The sequence below is a fragment of the Ursus maritimus genome, unplaced genomic scaffold (assembly GCF_017311325.1).
Source record: "Ursus maritimus isolate PB19 unplaced genomic scaffold, ASM1731132v1 scaffold_9, whole genome shotgun sequence".
Classification (NCBI taxonomy): Eukaryota; Metazoa; Chordata; class Mammalia; order Carnivora; family Ursidae; genus Ursus; species Ursus maritimus.
The window spans coordinates 32,426,782-32,445,570 of NW_024427107.1; the positions used below are offsets into that span (position 1 = coordinate 32,426,782).

The 18,789-nt window shown below is 35.7% G+C and overlaps 1 protein-coding gene across 1 annotated transcript in view; it reads left to right on the forward strand.

The window, feature by feature from the left end:
• RALYL (RALY RNA binding protein like) overlaps positions 1–18,789 on the forward strand; it is a 331,187-nt gene that overhangs the window by 282,495 nt on the left and 29,903 nt on the right. Inside the window, exons 4-5 of the mRNA XM_040625588.1 lie at positions 1,005–1,052; positions 11,243–11,406. Coding sequence (XP_040481522.1) covers positions 1,005–1,052; positions 11,243–11,406 — 212 coding nt within the window. The remainder of the gene's footprint in view (positions 1–1,004; positions 1,053–11,242; positions 11,407–18,789) is intronic.

The following is an 18,789-nucleotide window of genomic DNA, read 5'->3' on the forward strand; positions in this document are numbered from 1 at the left end:
AACATTGTGAATATACTTAATGCCACTGAGTTGTATACTTAAAATGGTTAGAATGGTAAATTTTGTTATGTGTGTTTCATACCAATAAAAAATTAGCGAATACACATTAAAAATAATGATTCCCCTGTAGTATAGATATTTCCTTTATTATGAGTAAACTTCTTGTAGGCTGGGGAGGGTTGCACAGTGCCATGAAAAACTGCCCCAGACATGGATTCAGAAGATTTGTTTTTCTCCTGTCTCAGCTCTATCACTTACTAGGGATAAAAATTTGAGCAAGTCACTTTTGTCCTTTGCACCTTAGTTTCTTCTAGTTACTGTATCCAACAGAGTTGTATTGTGTACTAAAATTAACGGAAATAATCCATATAAAGGGCTTTTTTGTAAATTCCAAGAATTATATAAGTAGATGGGAGCAGTTTTTACTATATATTCCTTTTAGAAGCTTAATCTTTTCACTGCAATGTGCTTATTAATTGCTATTTAAGTACCCTAAAATATTAAATTATTGTTGCTAAGATTCAGCCATGGTGGATTTTTTTTCTCTGGGTATTAAATTATAAATTTTTAGAATGAAAAGGAATGCTGAATTTCTAAGGAAACCACATATCTGTTTAGCATTCTTATAGCAAATGGGTCATTAAGCCTTTCCTTTCCATGCCTTTAGTTCATCGTGTAGCCTCACTGTACATACCTTAGGAAGAAAGGATAAAATGGCCTTCATTCATACGTAATTACAAGTATTAAAACATTTTCTTTTGCTACTGCCTCTCATCTTCCATTCCAAACCATACAAACCACTATCAGTCTTTGCATTGTCAGCCATATGGTAGTTTAACATGGTACTATATCCAATTGGACATTATTTTGTAAAACACTTTGGATACATAATTGAAAAATAAATATTTAAAAAATAACATAAGTTTCTTGTTATAACCTCACAATTTAATACCAAAATTAGTGTGGTTGAACAAATGTCAACTAATTTTTTGTTTCCTCCTTAGTGGTTATGTCTTTGACTATGATTACTACAGAGAAGATTTCTACAATCGGTATGTAAATTTTTCATTCTTGTTTCCCTTTGATTTAAATTCTTTAAACTGTTTTGTAGATTTCATTCCTAAGTATTCTTGACTGATGTTTAAACTAAAGGAAATTCTTTTTTTTTTTTTTTAAGATTTTATTTATTTATTTGACAGAGATAGAGACAGCCAGCGAGAGAGGGAACACAAGCAGGGGGAGTGGGAGAGGAAGAAGCAGGCTCATAGCGGAGGAGCCTGATGTGGGGCTCGATCCCATAACGCCAGGATCACGCCCTGAGCCGAAGGCAGACGCTTAACCGCTGTGCCACCCAGGCGCCCCTAAACTAAAGGAAATTCTTTACTAAGTCCCAAAAAATATAATATAGGCAGATTTTCTTATTTTCATTGTGCTTACTGAAGCATAGTACATCTTGGACTTTCAGGACTTCTGAGGTTCTCAAGGCAAAAGTTCAGTTATGGAATATTTGAATAACATTCTAAAAATGTAATGAACCAATATTGTTTTCCATGTCTTAGGAGTCTTCAAGACTGAGATTTTGTAAACTCGGAAAATGACTCCAGCCTTCCAAAATACATCTGTTTTCAATATAACACATTGCAATGTTAGTTGGTTAGATTGGTTAGATTCTATAAAAATTACAGGCAGTTTTGCTTTGCATAATAGTGTTGGATCATAAAGGAAACCATACAAAATGATGTTAATAATCTGTGGAAAAAATAGAATTTTCCATCACTTCTAGAAATGTTTGTAAAAACATTAAAAGCTCTCTTACTATTGGTATAAATAATAGGGAAATACAGTAAAATCGTTTTAAGTACACTATAATTTAAAACAGAATACCGAGAATTAGCCTGTTTTGGTTCTTTGTAAAAAGACCTCCCCAAAAGCAGTTTGAGCAGGGCTTGCCTTCTTGTACAACGTACAGTACAGAGCTAGCACCCATCTTGTGCCTCAGTGAGGTGTCAGACTCCTTTCTAAGGCTGGACCAGCTTCGACAGTTTGCCAGCGTTGTGAACGGTCTCAGAGGGGGTCTTCAGTGTGTGCTCTTTTGCCAATGTCACTTCTTTTTTTTATCACTTCACAACTGTTTTCCTCATTTATGTCAATATGTATGCTTTTCCGAAGTTCCTCTCATTCGATACCTAGAGTCTCTCCGGTAGAAGTGTCAACAGTCCTCAGTCAGCTGTCTCTCCTACAGTTCCGTCCCATTTAATTTTATTTCACTTCCAGTGTTACCCCTCTTCTCCTCCTTGCTGCACTTTCATCTTTGTTGACCAATTTCCTCTTTTGATTATCCATTTTTGTCAAGGGCCACGTGGGTTTATCACTGGCAACAAAGAGACAATACGACTACACAGTTACCGTCTGCATGTGCACTGAATTACAGATGCACGACAACCAGACAGACTTTGAATGAACTGATGGGACCGATAACTGATCCTGATCTGCCGCTGTTATTTGCACAGTGCTTTGTGGACTGAAAAACTAGCAGCAAAGTTTGGACTTTATGAAATTACCCACAGTTAATATATTGTGGCAACTCAAATTTGATCTGTGCTGTGGGGAGACATGTTATTTAACAAAACATGGGTAATTGAAATTCTAAGATATGCAAATCAAGGGCCAACTGTACATAGATCGTTAGACCACACACACAAAAATGAAGTAAATATCTTTTAAGCTTTTTAATTGTAAGTTCTCGTCAAACAAACAAAAACAAATCCCAAGGTATAAAAATGCAAACTTGGAAAAATAGCTCGTAATGGACATTTTAAATGGGGAAGAAACTTCATGATCCCTTGAAAGGGCCTGGTTCTGTTTGCTCCAGCCACGCGGCTCCTTTCTCAGCTCCACAAGAGCACCACGTACCCTCCTCCCTCAGCATCCTCTTCCGAGCTGCTGCTTCTCCTCATTCCTCCCTCTGCCATCTAGTTAACTTGCCTTCCTCCCTCAAATCTCAGCATGAACACCACTCTCAGACGAAATTAGGTTCCTCTGTTCCCCTCTCTCAGCACCCAGCGTGGCTCCTTCATAACACTTCTGCTTTTTACTGCTGTCTTTCTTTGTGATGACAGTATTTGATTCATGTCTGCCTCTCTTCCTCCATGAAGGCAGGGAAGATGCTCAGGTTTGCGTAGTATTGTATCCTCAGGCAATATCATTAAGTCTCAAACATGGTGGATACTCAATTTGTGTTCTTAATTCATCTCCTTGGATTTAGAGAGACTTTGGTTTTCCCAAGGTCATACAGTAAATTCATGACAAAACTACAATTATAAACTATTCATTTAGATTCGATAACCAACTATGTGAGTATGCAGAACAGAAGGGGAGTAATATTAGTCTATGGATTAAAATAAAAGGAGGCAGCCTTACCCAAAGGGAGATCAGACCACAACCATACCTTCATCACCACTATAACTACGCAGTTTAGCAAGTTGTTCCACTAGGTCTGCCTGTGTGATCGAGCATGAATTTTAAAAGATACTTTTCTCAAATCATTTTTATAATTTCTACAAAATACAGTATTTTATTGTAAATATTAAATAGTTCGTAATAACTTGTCCCAAAAATGATCTGAAAATCTGGCAGCGTAAAACAATACCATTTACTATTAAGAAAAGACAACATTTAAATAGTCTGCAAACTATTTGAAAATCTTAGGTTTTGACAATTCTAAAGACTTTCTAAAAAACATTTTATTTATTTATTTGAGACAGGGAGAGCATGAGCGGGTTGAAGGGCAGAGGGAGAAGCAGACTCCCTGATGAGCAGGGAGCCCGAGGCAGGACTCCATCCCAGAACCCTGGGATCATGACCTGAGCTGAAGGCAGACGCTTAACCGACTGAGCCACTCAGTCTTAAATGTCTTAAAGACATTTTTTAATACATCTTTTTTTTTCAGGATGCAAAACAATGTCCTAATTGCTATGGATAAAGTTTTCAATATGTATTCAGTATACATTGTCTTTTCAAAAGTATTCAACATACAATTGTCTTTTAGTCTGTCAATATGAAACTGTTTTGGCACTGTAGTCCCTTAGGTGTTTTCTCTCTTGTTATTTCCTTCCACATTTAAAGAATTTCTACCTAAAATGGAGTTTCTATATAAATTACAGCTCAATAAATTCATTAGGTAGGTAGGTAAGTAGGTAGACAGATAGAAAGAGAGATGATTGATAGATGATAGATAGAGATAGATGATAGATAGATAGATAGATAGATAGATGATATAGATAGATCTGTCCTACATGCCAAAGAGCAAGAGCATTTATCAGCCAAAGAGTTATAGAGCTTACAGTTTTCAGATGATTCTTCACTACACAAAAAAGCTAACTCTGAACAATTCCCCAAATCATTTATTTGTCTTATATAAAATCTGTTTGACTTATAAGGGTACAAAAGATCAGTATGGTTGTATTGCTAACAGACTGTCTGAACAATCTGTTCTCTTATAATTTATTTTCCATTTTTTGCACTTGGCTTAGAAAGATGTAAGTGTCCGCCACTAGTGAATAGAGTCAGGAGTTCCCTATGAAAATAGATTGTCACAAAAGGGAAACAGAATGAAGAAGGCTGGACGATATAAATAGCTTACAAAGTGCTAAGTTTTATCCACAGTAATTTCTTGTAAATTACACTGTGCTTGAATTTGTGGTTATTTTTTTTTCTCTTTTTACTAGTGGTGCAAACTTGGGCGAGTTATTTAATACCACAAAACATGTTGTCTCATCCATGAAGTGAGTAAGAAAATAATTCCTGCCTCATAGGATTGTTCTAAGGATTAAATGAAGTAACATATGAATAATGATCAGCATTGTGCCTGGTGTATCCTGGCATATTTTTGCTGCATAGTCAATGTTAGCTATCAATAACAGCTAACAGTAACCAGTAACAATGACGGTGAATGCATTTTTTATTACTAATATTCATATAGCATTGTTCCTATGACTGAGAAATAAACTGGTTGGCCAGTTGTTCCAAAATAGTGCATTGTGACACCTCTGGATTATTCTATTTTTACTGTTTTCCCTTCTGCTCCCAGGGCATGATAGCTTAGTCACTGCCATATATCCTTATCCTATGGCTAGCTGATTTCTGCCAGGTTTGAGAATTCTAATGTGATTGGGGATTTCAACCCTCAGATAGTTTCAGCTTAGAAAACTGCTTTACACAAAATACCATCATATTGTCATTATTTTGATATGTTGGCCCAGCAGTAACTTTCCTGATGACTAAGTTAATGTCTGTTCCTGGTTTCAGGGATCATGAAAAGTATCACTAAATAATAGACTAGAATGGTTATTCTAAATATTTTTTTATATTACACAAAGCACTGCTCAATAATTTACAGCATTAAATGGCATTTTCTTCTAAAAGGTCAAGTCTGACTCTAAATGAAGGACATTACATGTTATTAAAACTAAACATAAATATTTATATTCTTCCAAGTGAAGTAAAAGGAGATAAATACCTAAAATTATATTGAATGCCCTCAGGGAATGTTTTCAATTTCTGAGATATTAGCAGTGTTAATCCAATCTTTTTTCAGTAGTATCAGGAACAGCACTGAGCAGCTTATAACCCCCAGTATAAGTAAACTTCTGTTGATAGAGAAAAAGAAATGCCGGAAGTGCTTTACCATATAGAAAACACATATGCATATTAAATGATGCAAAATGGGCGTTGTTCAACTCTGGCACAATTTTGACCTTGTGTAACTTAACAGAAGAGAAGCTACTAGAGTTGTAATTAATGAAAAAAACCCCACGTCAAGTTACAGTTGTTTTATCAATTACAGAGCACAGCATATATTAATGAATATTGGAAAAACGTATTAGCAAGAGGCAATGTTTGTTTCATTATGCAAGTTTAAATTACCATCTAATAGAATAGTATCCCACTTAAAACATTTGGAAATAACGGTCTGGTACACTTGACAAGGGGCATATGATTTAGAGGCAGAGGACATGAGTTTCAGGCCTAGCTGTGGATGTGCCGACTGATTAAACTTGGGCAAGTGACTTCATCTTTTTATTTTTTTTCTTCAGGGGCAAAATGACCTAACAATACCCACATTACAGAATTATAAGCAATACATAAGAGAATCATTTTACCGATTTATAACCCCAAAACTGCTCTTTGAATGTATTAACTTTTTCATCACCCAAAGCTATATACAAAATATAGCAGATAGCAAAGTTGTGCAAAATGTAAAGTTTATATTAAGGTCAAAAAATTGCAGAAAAGATCATTCAGGATTTTGACCAGCTTGCCTTTAAAAGCATGTTCAAGAAATATCTACACAAGATCCAAGAAGACAACTTCACCGAAAATCTTAGAAAATTTTAATAACAAAAAACAATAGTAAATTATTCATTTACTGGTCTCCAGTTAAGTGTGCCTTTGAAATCTTCTAATTCAGTTGAAACCAAAAGTTACTTGAAGTCAGGGTGGAAATTATAGACAGATTTTATGAATTTTGAGTAATTCAAGGAGTATAGAAAACAGATAGAATGAGCAGGCTATAAGAATCATTCACGTGGATTTCAGATATATCCCTTCTTAAAAATGAAGTTCCGCACGCTGAAGAGAAGGGTTCAAGGCTGAATCAAGACACAGAGGACGATCTCTCATCCTTTAATTACTGATCTTCACATATGCTGCAAAGCCCCAGTGAGGCGAACTTGTTCTCGGGTTCGGGCTGTAGGCAGCCTAGTTTCCTAGCCCTTAGTCCAGACAACCTGTTTTGTTAGCATTAAGCACATGGTGACTATAACCTTTGATTCACAAGTAAGGAAAGCGAAGAGCTCTTTTCATGAGGGAAATTTAGAAAAAAAAAAAACAGGTAATTACCAATTCTTGAAATCTATTTATCTAAATAATTTATATAAAAATAAAATTCAGTGCTCAGTGACAAAATAGTATGCAAATATTACATTAAGAATTTTTTAATTTTAAAATCACATTAGTTGACAGTGAAAAATAGGTATTACGTCAAAGTAAATCAGGTAATGATTATTAGAATATGGTATATCTGCTTGAGAAAATGCACCACAGCAATTAAAATAAACATTAGGAAGACCAGTTAGCAGGCTTGAGAAATGTTTTTAATATAAACCAAGGAGAATTAGCCAGAATACATGACCATGCATATATTATGTTCTCAACTATGTGAAAGATATGGATAGTTGCGGAAAAAAGATTAGAAAATGATAGTAGTTTTTTATTTTTATTTTATTTATTTATTATTTGTTTATTTATTTATAGAGAGGGAGAGAAAGAATCTTAGGCAGGCTCCATTCCCAGTGTGGAGCTTGACATGGGGCTTGATCTTACAACACTGAGATTATGATCTGAGCCAAAATCAAGAGTCAGATGCTTAACTGACTGAGCCACCCACATGCCCCATATTGTAGTTGTTTTAGAATATGAGATTGGAGTTATGTTTTTTCATGTATTTTTTCAAAAATGTTGCTTTATTATTATTAAGTATAATACTAACAAGCTTTTACTAAAACAAGCACTCAAAATTATATTCATTTTATATGTCAATATGCCATTAAATTGCCTTTGTCTAAAACACAGCTAATTTTTAATAGCCACTATCCATATTCTTCTTAGAGACAAGCTATATTTATTTTTATCAGGTACATAAATATTATTTACCAGATTTTACCTTTAGCTAGGTAATAAAAATACATATCTCAGCTATTATTAAAACAAACAGAATTCCAAACAAGAAATGAGCTCTTGAAAAGTAGAAATGTTTTTTAAATAAAGCAAATTAAATTCTCAGATTTCTTTAATGGGTTGTTTTAGTAAAATCTGGGTACATTTATTTTATTTACTGCTTGAGAGTAGGTCTTTTAGTGTTCTTATTTTATTTTATTTTATTTTTTAAAGATTTTATTTATTTATTTAACAGAGATAGAGACAACCAGCAAGAGAGGGAACACAAGCAGGGGGAGTGGGAGAGGAAGAAGCAGGCTCATAGCGGAGGAGCCTGATGTGGGACTCGATCCCATAACGCCGGGATCACACCCTGAGCTGAAGGCAGACGCTTAACCGCTGTGCCACCCAGGCGCCCCTAGTGTTCTTATTTTAAAATAGGCCTGAGGAAGGAAAATTTGTGTGTTTGGCTTCCTTATAAATCATAATCTATTTGACCAATAAATATTAGGAGGAAAACAATATTCTACACATACTAGGGAAAATGAAGAATCATTAAAGAAAAGGAGAAGGAATGTAATTCTAAGAGTGGAAGGAACCAAAAAAATAAGGAAGAAATTTAAAGCTTTTAACTCACCTTTGGGAGTTGGATTCCATTTAATTCTATTGCATTGCAATCTTTGTTGTCAGTCTATAATTTCCTTTGTCTCAACAATTTTGCTGATCTAATACTTTATAAATGTAAAATTTCTTGGATTTTCTATAAACAGAATTCTGATGAGAAAGCCAATGATTGTGTCTACCTTCATGCGTTACCTCTCACCTACTTCCTCCTGCATTTAGAAGAACCCTACATCTTACCCTGAATCCCAGAAAATTCGCCCCCACTTCCCATCCTTATCTTGTTATGTTTTTGTGCATTAGGACAATACCCAGTTTTCCCTCCTTTTATTTCTGGTAAACTCAAGTGTAACCAATGAAAATTAAGAAACTCCTCAACTCCATTAACTTTTGTAAAATTCAAAATTATGCTGTCATGTGAAGTGTCCATACCCTCCTTTAGTTGTTGTTGTTTTATAAATGACATATCTCGTTTTAAAATTTAAGTTCTGATATTGCACATCTTCCCATCAGAGTGGCAGAAAGAATTGGTAAAACCTTACCTGATTCCTTGATGAGAAAAGAGTCCTTGCCCTCTGAAGCAAATCACCAAAATATTCAGAGAACAAGGGCTACACTATAGGAATTGACAGGAAAGGACACGCATGTGACTAAAATGTATGTCGCGTACTAGAAGTATGTCACAAATACAATGAGCAAATGCAGCTCTGTTTTCTCAACATACTATGAGGCCTGCCCGACACTGGAAGCTTTGTAATCCTTGGCTGGGAGAAGCAATAAGAAATAGTGAGAAACATTACACTTTCCTGTAAAATATTCTCGAATTACGTTGTCACTGAAGTAGCAGAGAGGACGGTGGCTTTACTTTGCCTGCCTTTTCATTAGAGCTTTCCTCCATTATTGTATATTTTAGTTGTGCTTTAGAGATGTTCTCAACCCAACTTATAGATTAGCTTAATTAACGAACGAGCTAAATTGCATTTTCATGGCCCGGGGAAATGGTCCCTCCAAAAGAGCTTGCCTTTCATCTGAAGCGGCAGCATCTACCCTGGAAGAGATGAGTCATTGCCATATTTTTCCCCCTCGATAGCTCTGGGTGTTATAGCTCGTAAAAAGTGCATTCGTGTTTTGGTTCACTAGCTTAAGGTGCTGTGTGAATTCAACTTATAAATAAGTAATGGAGTCCTTGTTTTGTGATTGAAATGAGGGGCAGGTTTAGTTGACCTTGTTGAGTTTCCAGCCCCTAGTGGCATGGATGATATTCATAACCCTTTCCAGCTTCATCCTCCTACACTTTTTGAAGTAAACCATAATGTGTTGACATCATGACCTGTTCTTTGCTAGCAGTTCTTCAGCTCTAATGGACTTTGCTTATTCACAGAGGATGGCACCTCTCTTGAACTCTGTCTCATTTCATTTCTTTTCCTTTCCAGACATCTCTTAGTTTCTCCCCAGCATGCTTCCAAATAGTTTTTGAACACTTTAGCTCTCTAATGTAGGAGACAGCCCCAGTACTAAGTCCTGCTTTAAGCGTGGTTTATATGCTACTTTTTTACCCCCATAGTATCATAGTTTTGAATGTTTCTGAATGAATATTTGGAAGCCTGCCTATCTTAATTTTTATTATATTTCATATATTGTTTTCTTAAAGGGGATTCAGCTGTATGCGTAAATAAGATGTAATTTTATAAAATGACCTATTATAGAAACTGTTCTCTTCCTATTATAGAAATTCACTTCTAACTTTCATATTAGATTATTCTTATTGACTGTTTTAAAACAATTATGAGAATGTAATTCATATAATGATGTCACGATAAAATACTATCAATGATCATTGTAAGTCAATAACACTATTCTCTTTATAGTGGATAAGATAACACATCTGGTTCACTGGTAAATAGTTTTTTTAAAAAAATGAGTGAGTAAATATATCCTTATAGTTTTCCTCTGACTTTTTATGCTTCTCAAATGTGCTAAGTATGCAAAAATGTGTTGTTTATGAGTACGCAGTATGAACAATATGAAGCTTTTGAATCTATGAATTACGTATTTATATAAATGAGTAAATATTCTCATACTTTTAGTCCTTTCATTGTTTAGTGGAAATGCATTGATTGTGGTGAATATCATTTTTCACTTTTTGGTAAAAGCGTCTAGAATTTTTATTGGTACCTTTTTTGGTTAGAGAAATTTTCAATAGCTTATTATACAAATATCACTGGTCTCAATTAACATGCCTAGCAATGGTCAGTATAATAAAAAGAGACCCTGACACATATTCCCACTGTACTCCAGTCAACAAAATCTTATTCTCTTGCTGGTGCCATTTTATTCAAACCCAGTCTCCCTTTTCCTACAGTCACAAGAGTCCTTTGTTACTTAAAAAGTCCTTAGAGACAGGTGTGGTACCATGTTGATTTGTCCCTCACAGCTGTTCTGGTTAATCTACACTGACTTCAAAATGATTTTCCTTACGAGCTGTTTCATGATGGGACGATAATTTGCTTTGCCTTGTTCTTGATTCTGCATGATCTTTTCCTCCTTTCAAACTAGCGCGTTAATAAGTGTTGATGTGTAAGAGGAAGATTTCTATTCTAAGAAGGATAAATCTGTGAGACTGAGCGAAGAAATATACTTGGAACAAGGTCATGATTTCAACAAATGGCAGAGTCCCATTGGAGCCAAGTTCCCTGTCCTCCCATACATTTTGGAGAGGCAGATTCTAATGTCCAGAGCGCAGAGACTGTATTAGAATCCTATTTCTGATGAATACCCGTGTGAGAACAACAGTAACAAAAATGTTTATCGACGGTTTTTCCAAGGCCATTTTCTTAATCATTTCACACGTTTGACAGAACACTGAGGCATAAACCAACTCACAGCCATGCTTGTGTTTTTGAAGGTTATTCGATTACCACGGGCGCGTGCCTCCACCTCCCCGTGCAGTAATTCCGCTGAAGCGTCCCCGAGTGGCCGTCACAACGACTCGCAGGGGAAAAGGAGTCTTTTCCATGAAAGGGGGATCGAGATCTACCGTCAGTGGGTCATCTTCATCAGGCTCTAAATGTAAGTAATCTTCCTTATTTTATTTCTGTTTAAGAAGGGAGGGGTGACATATCATTGCACTAATGCCTATATTCAATAAATTAATAATTATGGAGTTTCTGTTAGTTACAAAGTATGAGAGAAACATAAAATGGCTAAGAAAGAGACTCAGCCTTGCATCATATTACATTGCAGTAGGGGAGACAGACGTGACTAACAAAAACCCAGGACAAATTTGAAAACTTTTATCAGAGCAAGTAACATGCTTTAGGCCCGCCTGGTTTGTAACATATTAAAGTTGTGAAATAGAACATGGTGCTTTTAGGGAAGAAAAAAAATCACTTCAAAAGAGAGTGCATACACTATCTTTTCAGGGAAATAGTATGCAAAATTAGTGCATGCTTCGAATATTTGAGCACTGGGATAATTAAGATAGGCAAATGACATAATAGAGATGTTAAAAATGTAACTTCCCATACTATGCTAAATCATTATGGTTATGTGTCTGAAAGTATATGTTATGTCACAAAAAATAAAATAACATAATTTCACGTTAATTAGTGAAAAGTAGAGATATAAACTTTCTGACTAAACACACTGCTCAATTTTTATACAGAGGGCTTCAGAAAAACTAATTTGTTATTAGAATATTATTCATAAGGACAAGATGGAAAATTTTCTTGCATTCCTTGAGATTACTTTGTAGCAGAGAGGAGACAGACAATAAGCAAACAAATTAGAATATGAGACGTTACACGGTAGATCATCACTACATCAAAGAATAAATAAAGCGAAAGAGAAAGTTTCGTAGGATGGTATATGGCTACCTCTCTCCGATGAAAGTGGCATTAGAACAGAGACTTGATGGAAGTACGGAAGTGAGAGAGTGAACCTGAAACTCTCAGGACAGAGCGTTCTGCCAGGGGAATGGTCGGTGCTGAGACCTCAGGTTAATCGTCAGGGAACAACAGGGAAACCAATGTGGCTGTAGCAGAGTAAGGGAGGGAAAATGTAGCTGGAAATAAGGTGAGAGAGGTAGAGAGAGGGCAAGTCCAGATTGGCAGGCCATTGTAGGGACTTTGTAGTTACTATGCATGCGAGCCTTTTAAGACAAGTAAGGCAAATACTGTTATCCCGATTTTAAATTGATGAGTAAACACAGAGAAGGTCACATAGCCCAGACTAGAACCCATGTCTCTTCATTTTCACCCCCACATACTATCTACTATAGGACATTGCCTTTTACCTTAAGAAATACTAAGAAAGGACACCCGGGCAATATTTTGTTTTTACATGAGAATGTGCAAAAACAGTTACCAGAAGCACTGATGCTTCTGGTAAATGACACAAGTTTGGTTTGCTCGGAATTTGACTTAGCTAATAAAAGCTAAAGAACAAATTAAATTGATTTACAGTTCCCTATGTACTTATTTATCCACTTATCTATCTATTTTGTGGATAAACATGAATTCCCTTTTTGAGTCTTAGTAATAAAAGAAAATTAGTTTCTGCAGCAATCTCTAAACAGAGTCTCTCTCAGATTACCATCAAAAGCAAAGAAAGTTCTTGAATTTGGTTCTTGCCATGAAAAATTGAACATTGAATTGCCTGCTAGTTTTATAGAAGACTTTTTTACATAGTGATACTAACTTCATTTCCAATAGAAATATCGTAAGCATCTGTGGAGTCTCTGCCCTGTATCACTGTTAAAACAGTGTTTATCAATGGGAGCTCTATTGGCACTTTGACCATGGAAGTTCTACACCGTGTAAGAATATTCTGAGCTTTGTAGAACTTTAGTGTTCTTGACCCCCAAACCCTAAATGCCAATAGCATTCCTCAGTTTTTGTAACAACTGTGTGTACCGTTATACATTTCTAAATCTTCCCTAAGGAGATAGTACCACCCTGGTTTAGAACCACTGGGTGATGGCCTTTCTTTGGTAAGTGCAACTGAGTAGGACCAGCCACTTGACTGTCATATAACCCACTGTTGCAGAGAATAGGAATAGGTTCCAGAAGTTATTTGAAAGTAGATATCTTAGTATTTAACTGGTCACATTGGTTTGGGCCTTTTTATTTTTGATTTCTAGTTTTCTTAGATCATGGAGAGAGAATAGGGATTATAAAAATCTTTTTTGAGGATCTTATTAAGAGTTTCTTTTGATTCCATAATAATCAGATTTTCTAAATGAAAAATAGAATATATTTTCTGCTTTTCGTATAGAACAGAGTGTGTTTTACCTTGTTGGTTTTATTATACAGTCTACTCTCGATTTGCTGCTTTGTGGAAAATTATGTTAAATACTTAAAATCCCCTGTAATGATAGTGACTTTATAAAGTTTTTCTTTTCTTGTGGTTTGGTTTTATGTCCCATGTTGCTTGGATGGTTTTTAAATAGTGTTTTATATTAATAATAGGAGAAAGAATAATCACTAATACTTTTTTTGGTGTTTACTCTATGACAGCTATTGTTTCAATCATACATAAATACATATATTAATTCATTTTACATTATTAATTTTACATATATAAATTCATTTATTCCTTATAACTGCCTAATGAATGAAGTATTATTAATATTCTCATTTTATGGATATGGAAAACAAGGCATAGAAAAGTTAAGTACTATCTCTAAAGTCACAGAGCCATTCAGTAACAGAGCCAGGAAGGTTCTAGAGCATCTGGTTCCATAACATAGTCTCTTGAGTATGTGGCCTTTTCAATACTGACTCTCTGGAACCTCTTGTAGAATTGTAACTTTCACGTTTATGTGATATTCCATTTACTATTGTTAGCTTTGAATTCCGCTTTGTCCGATACTTTGATCCTTTACTGATAAGGCTTTCTTTTGACTCACATTTCCCTCCTATATCCATTTATTTTTTTGGTCTTTTTATGTGTATTCGTTTCCTTGGGCAGCTATAATAAATTATTATAAACTGAATGGCTTAAAACCACAGATATTTGGAGGCTAGAAGTCTGAAATCAGAGTGTCGGCAGAACTGTGCTGTCTCTGGAAGTTGTAGAGGACAAATCTGTTCTGTTCCTTCCACTTAGCTTCTGGTGTGCTGGCAATCCTTGGCATTCCTTGGTTTACAGATGCACCGCTCCAGTCTCTGTCTCCACTGTCCTATGGCTTCCCCACCCACCCCGAGTCTTTGAGTCTTTGAGTCTGTGTCTCTTCTCTTCTTAAGGGGACACCAGTCATATCAGATTAGGGCTTACCCTAAATGACTTCATCTTGAATACATCGGCAGAGATCTATTTTCAAATAAGGTCACATTCACAGGTACTTCAACAAATCTTTTGGGGGAACATATTTTAACCCATAACCCTCTCACTTTATTTATTTATTTATTTATTTAGAGAAGGATGGAGGGAGAGAGAGAGAGAAGGAAGGAGGGGCAGGGAGAGAGGGAGAGAGAGAATCTTAAGCAGACGCCACATCCAGCGTGGAGCGCAACGTGGGGCTCGATCTCACGACCCTGAGATCATGACCTGAGCTAAAATCAAGAGTCAGATGCTCAACTGACTGCACCACCCAGGTGCCCCATGCTGCCACTTTATTTTTGTATATTTCCTAAAAACAACATATATCTGGATTTTGTTTTTGAAAGCAATATGAAATTCTTTGTTTTTTATAGGGAAATTTGATCCTTCAACATTTAATGATTAATATATTGGTAATTATATTCCTTCCATCCTTTTTTCAAGTATATAATTTATTATTTCCTCTTTTTTACCTTTCCTTATGCTTGCTTAATGAATTTTCGTTTAATTCGTATCTCTTCCATCACAACTGCCTTAATTTGGATATTCTACTAGGGCCTCTCTATTTCCTTAATGGTTATATTAACATATTAAATAGTTGTAAATAAATCTATACTTACCAATTAATCTCTTAAAGTCAAAAGACAGCTATTCTAACTGCCATCCAAGACGAACTTTTGAAAGCTTTTCATCACTTTCTCTACACCAACCACCTTACCTCTATACCCCTTACCCCACCAAAAAGCTCAGGTTTTATACATAAACATTACAGTTTTAATTCCCAGCTTCTGTTGCATGTTTATATATTATATATCTTTTCTTTTTCAAATATTCTGTACCTAGTACTTATTTGTCAACTCCCAGGGTCTGTCATCATTACTACCCATTAGGACTCAATATAAAATTTTATAAAATTCATTATTTATGTCTACTATTCTTTAATTCTTAGTTTTTAGGTTGCTTCTAAAATAATTTTCTTGGGTAAATTAATAGCATAATTTCTGAATCTATACATATCCCAAAAAGTTTTTGTTTCCCTCACATATGTATATTTTGAATTGATCTAGAATTTTTAAATTACGTTTCTTTTCCCCCTTAATATTCTACATACATTATTTCAACATTTTTTTATATTCCAACATCTTATCACTTCTGGGGATTAACCCGTGGTAAATTGAAAATATCATAAGTAGAAAATGTATTTAATACACTTAACCTACTGAACATCATAGCTTAGCTTAGCCTACTTTAAATGTGCTCAGAACACATACATTCATGTCCAGTTGGGCTAAATCATCTAACACAAGGCCTATTTATAGTAAAATGAATATCTCATGTAATTTAATGAATATTGTACTGAAAGTCAAAAACAGAATGGTTGCATGGGTACAGAATGGTTAAGTGTATCAGTTGTTTACCCTCGTGATCACATGGCCGGCTGGGAGCTATGGTTTACTGCCACTGTCCCTCATCAGGAGAGACTATAGTACCACATATCACTACCTCGGGAAAAGACCAAAATTCAAAATTCATTTATGTGACAGAGAGAGAGCCAGCAAGAGAGGGAACACAGCAGGCGAGTGAGAGAGGAAGAAGCAGGCTCCCAGCAGAGGAGCCTAATGTGGGACTCGATCCCAGAACGCCGGGATCACACCCTGAGCCAAAGGCAGACGCTTTAACGACTGCGCTACCCAGGCGCCCCCAAAATTCAAAATTCAAAGTACAGTTTCTACTGAATGTGTATAGCCTTTGCACCATCATAAAATCGAAAAATCATAAGTTGAACCATTATAAATCGTGTCTTTCCGTTTAAAGGTCGCCATGACATTTTTATTAACATTTTCGAACATTGGTTTTGCATCCACAATGTCCACCTATTCTAGTTGTTGGCCTCATCTCTCTCCTACAAAAAGCTGTGCTCCCTTGTTTGCTTTCTTATAGAACTCCTCAACTCCTCAAAACCACACATGAAGCTGTTTTTTTTCTCGTGGGCAGTGAGGGACTAAGAGCCAATAGAATCTTTCATAAAATTGACTGGTAGCTATCTTGGACCTCTCTTTTGACGTGTTGAGAAGGCCTTTTTGTTCTCAGGTGTAAATTGAGATAGGCTGTCTACACCCAACAATGCATCCTCCCTCAAGAAACACTTTTGGAGTCAGTGGGACCCTCAGATTCTCCAAGGATTATATATTGCAAGGTGCAAGGTATAGTCCTTCTGTTCACTCTAAAAGAATTTACTGGAGCCCCTTCCTCCTCTCCCACCAACCCAGAGATCAGTAACATTCTTCTCTGCATTCTAGTAGAGGCAAGCACGTTCTTTTCCAAACCACCTGTACACTTAGTGCCCTCCACCACCTCCACATGTACAAATGCTGTACTCCCATTCCTCTGCCTCCTTTCAGGAGACAGGAGGCCAGGTATATATGGGTGTTCTCCCGGTTTCCATGTCAGCCCTAAGTGATTAATTTTATTTTAGAATTTAATTAATATTATTTTTTGGAAGTTTGTACCCCTCATAAATCTCCAAGTATTGAAAAATCTAATGACTTTTTTTCTTACATTGGAATAAATACTGAAAGGATGTTTATAGGAAAGCAAATCTCTAAAGTCAGTTACTCGGAAAAATAATCCAAACTAGCTTTATGGTTTGTTGCTAAACTATATGTAAGATAAGAATCTATTCTTTTTTTTTTTAGATTTTATTTATTTATTTATTATTTGAGAGAGAGAGAGCGCACACACATTCACACATGAGCAGGGGGAGGAGCAGAGGGGGAGGGGGAAGAAGGGGGAAGAATCCCACACAGGGCTGGGGTGGGGGGACTCAACTTGGGTCTACTAGGGGCTCAGCAGGAGGCTTGCTCTCACAACCCTGAGATCGTGGCCGGAGCAGAAACCAAGAGTCTGACTCTTAACTGGCTGAGCCACCCAGCTACCCTGATAAGAATCTATTCCTAAATCCAGTGATAGAATCAGTGGTTTAATTTGATCTTCTCTCCCTGGTTTTGTGTGACAGATGTGATAGTCTTCCAGGAAGACTAAGTGAAACTAGACTTCTTAATATAAATCAGAGATGTTTGGAAATAAATTGAGGGGTTTTTTTTTCTAGCAGCAGTCATTTGGAAGTGTACATTCCAGAGTATCTTTGTTTCTCAGGAAAGATGAGACTAAGTAATAAGTAGAAATATTAGATAACTTATGGGATGAAAATATTTTGTAAGGGGACCATCTAGTAAAATAATTATTTGAAACTTACCATGGATATATTAATTCTCAAGTTATGTTAATCTTAACAAAATTATTAGTATAGAAAGACAACAGAGAACAAATATTCTATATATGTTTCGTTTCATATATTCTATACTTTTAGAGGCTCAATTCATAAAAATTAACTATAGATTAGTGTTATTTTAGTGAAATATAAATCTAAACAATATTTATACATAATTCACTAGCAAGCAAAACTATAATCACAATTGCACATTCTTTCCAGAATCATATAGGCAGACTATATTATACACACACACATATATGTGTGTTATTATTTAATAGTACTTTTATAATTAGCCTGGTGCCTGGGAATAACAATAATTTTCAAATTTAAATCATAAATGAAAAATTCTAGTGAAATGTAAAATATACTATGTTAATATTGGCTTAAGTGAATGAATATTTACTGAGGTACATTGCTCTTTTCTTAATAGTTGTTTCCTAATATTTAATGACTTGGCAAGTACAGAAGAGGAAATTAATGTTATAGCTTGGACAATTTGTCATTTCTTATTTCAGAATTTTAATATGACTAAATTCTGCTGTGGAAAAAAAGCATACAAAGAAAAAATACATTAGCACTATAATTTGCCTAAGTTGAATGCTGATAAGTGTTGAAAATGGATTGCTCTTTTAAAAAATTAAATTACCACTAGGTATTTGTCCCTTTACAAATCAAATTGAACTAGAACTATGCAATTACCCCCCCCCCCCCCCCCGCCACTTACCTGTGCTTTCACTTTCCACAGTTTGCTGCCCATGGCCAACCAGGGTGCCAAAGCAGATGCTCCTCCTTCTGACATATCATCAGAAGGTCAATAGTGGCCTAACGCTGCCTCACAACGTCTGCGTCTTCCCTTT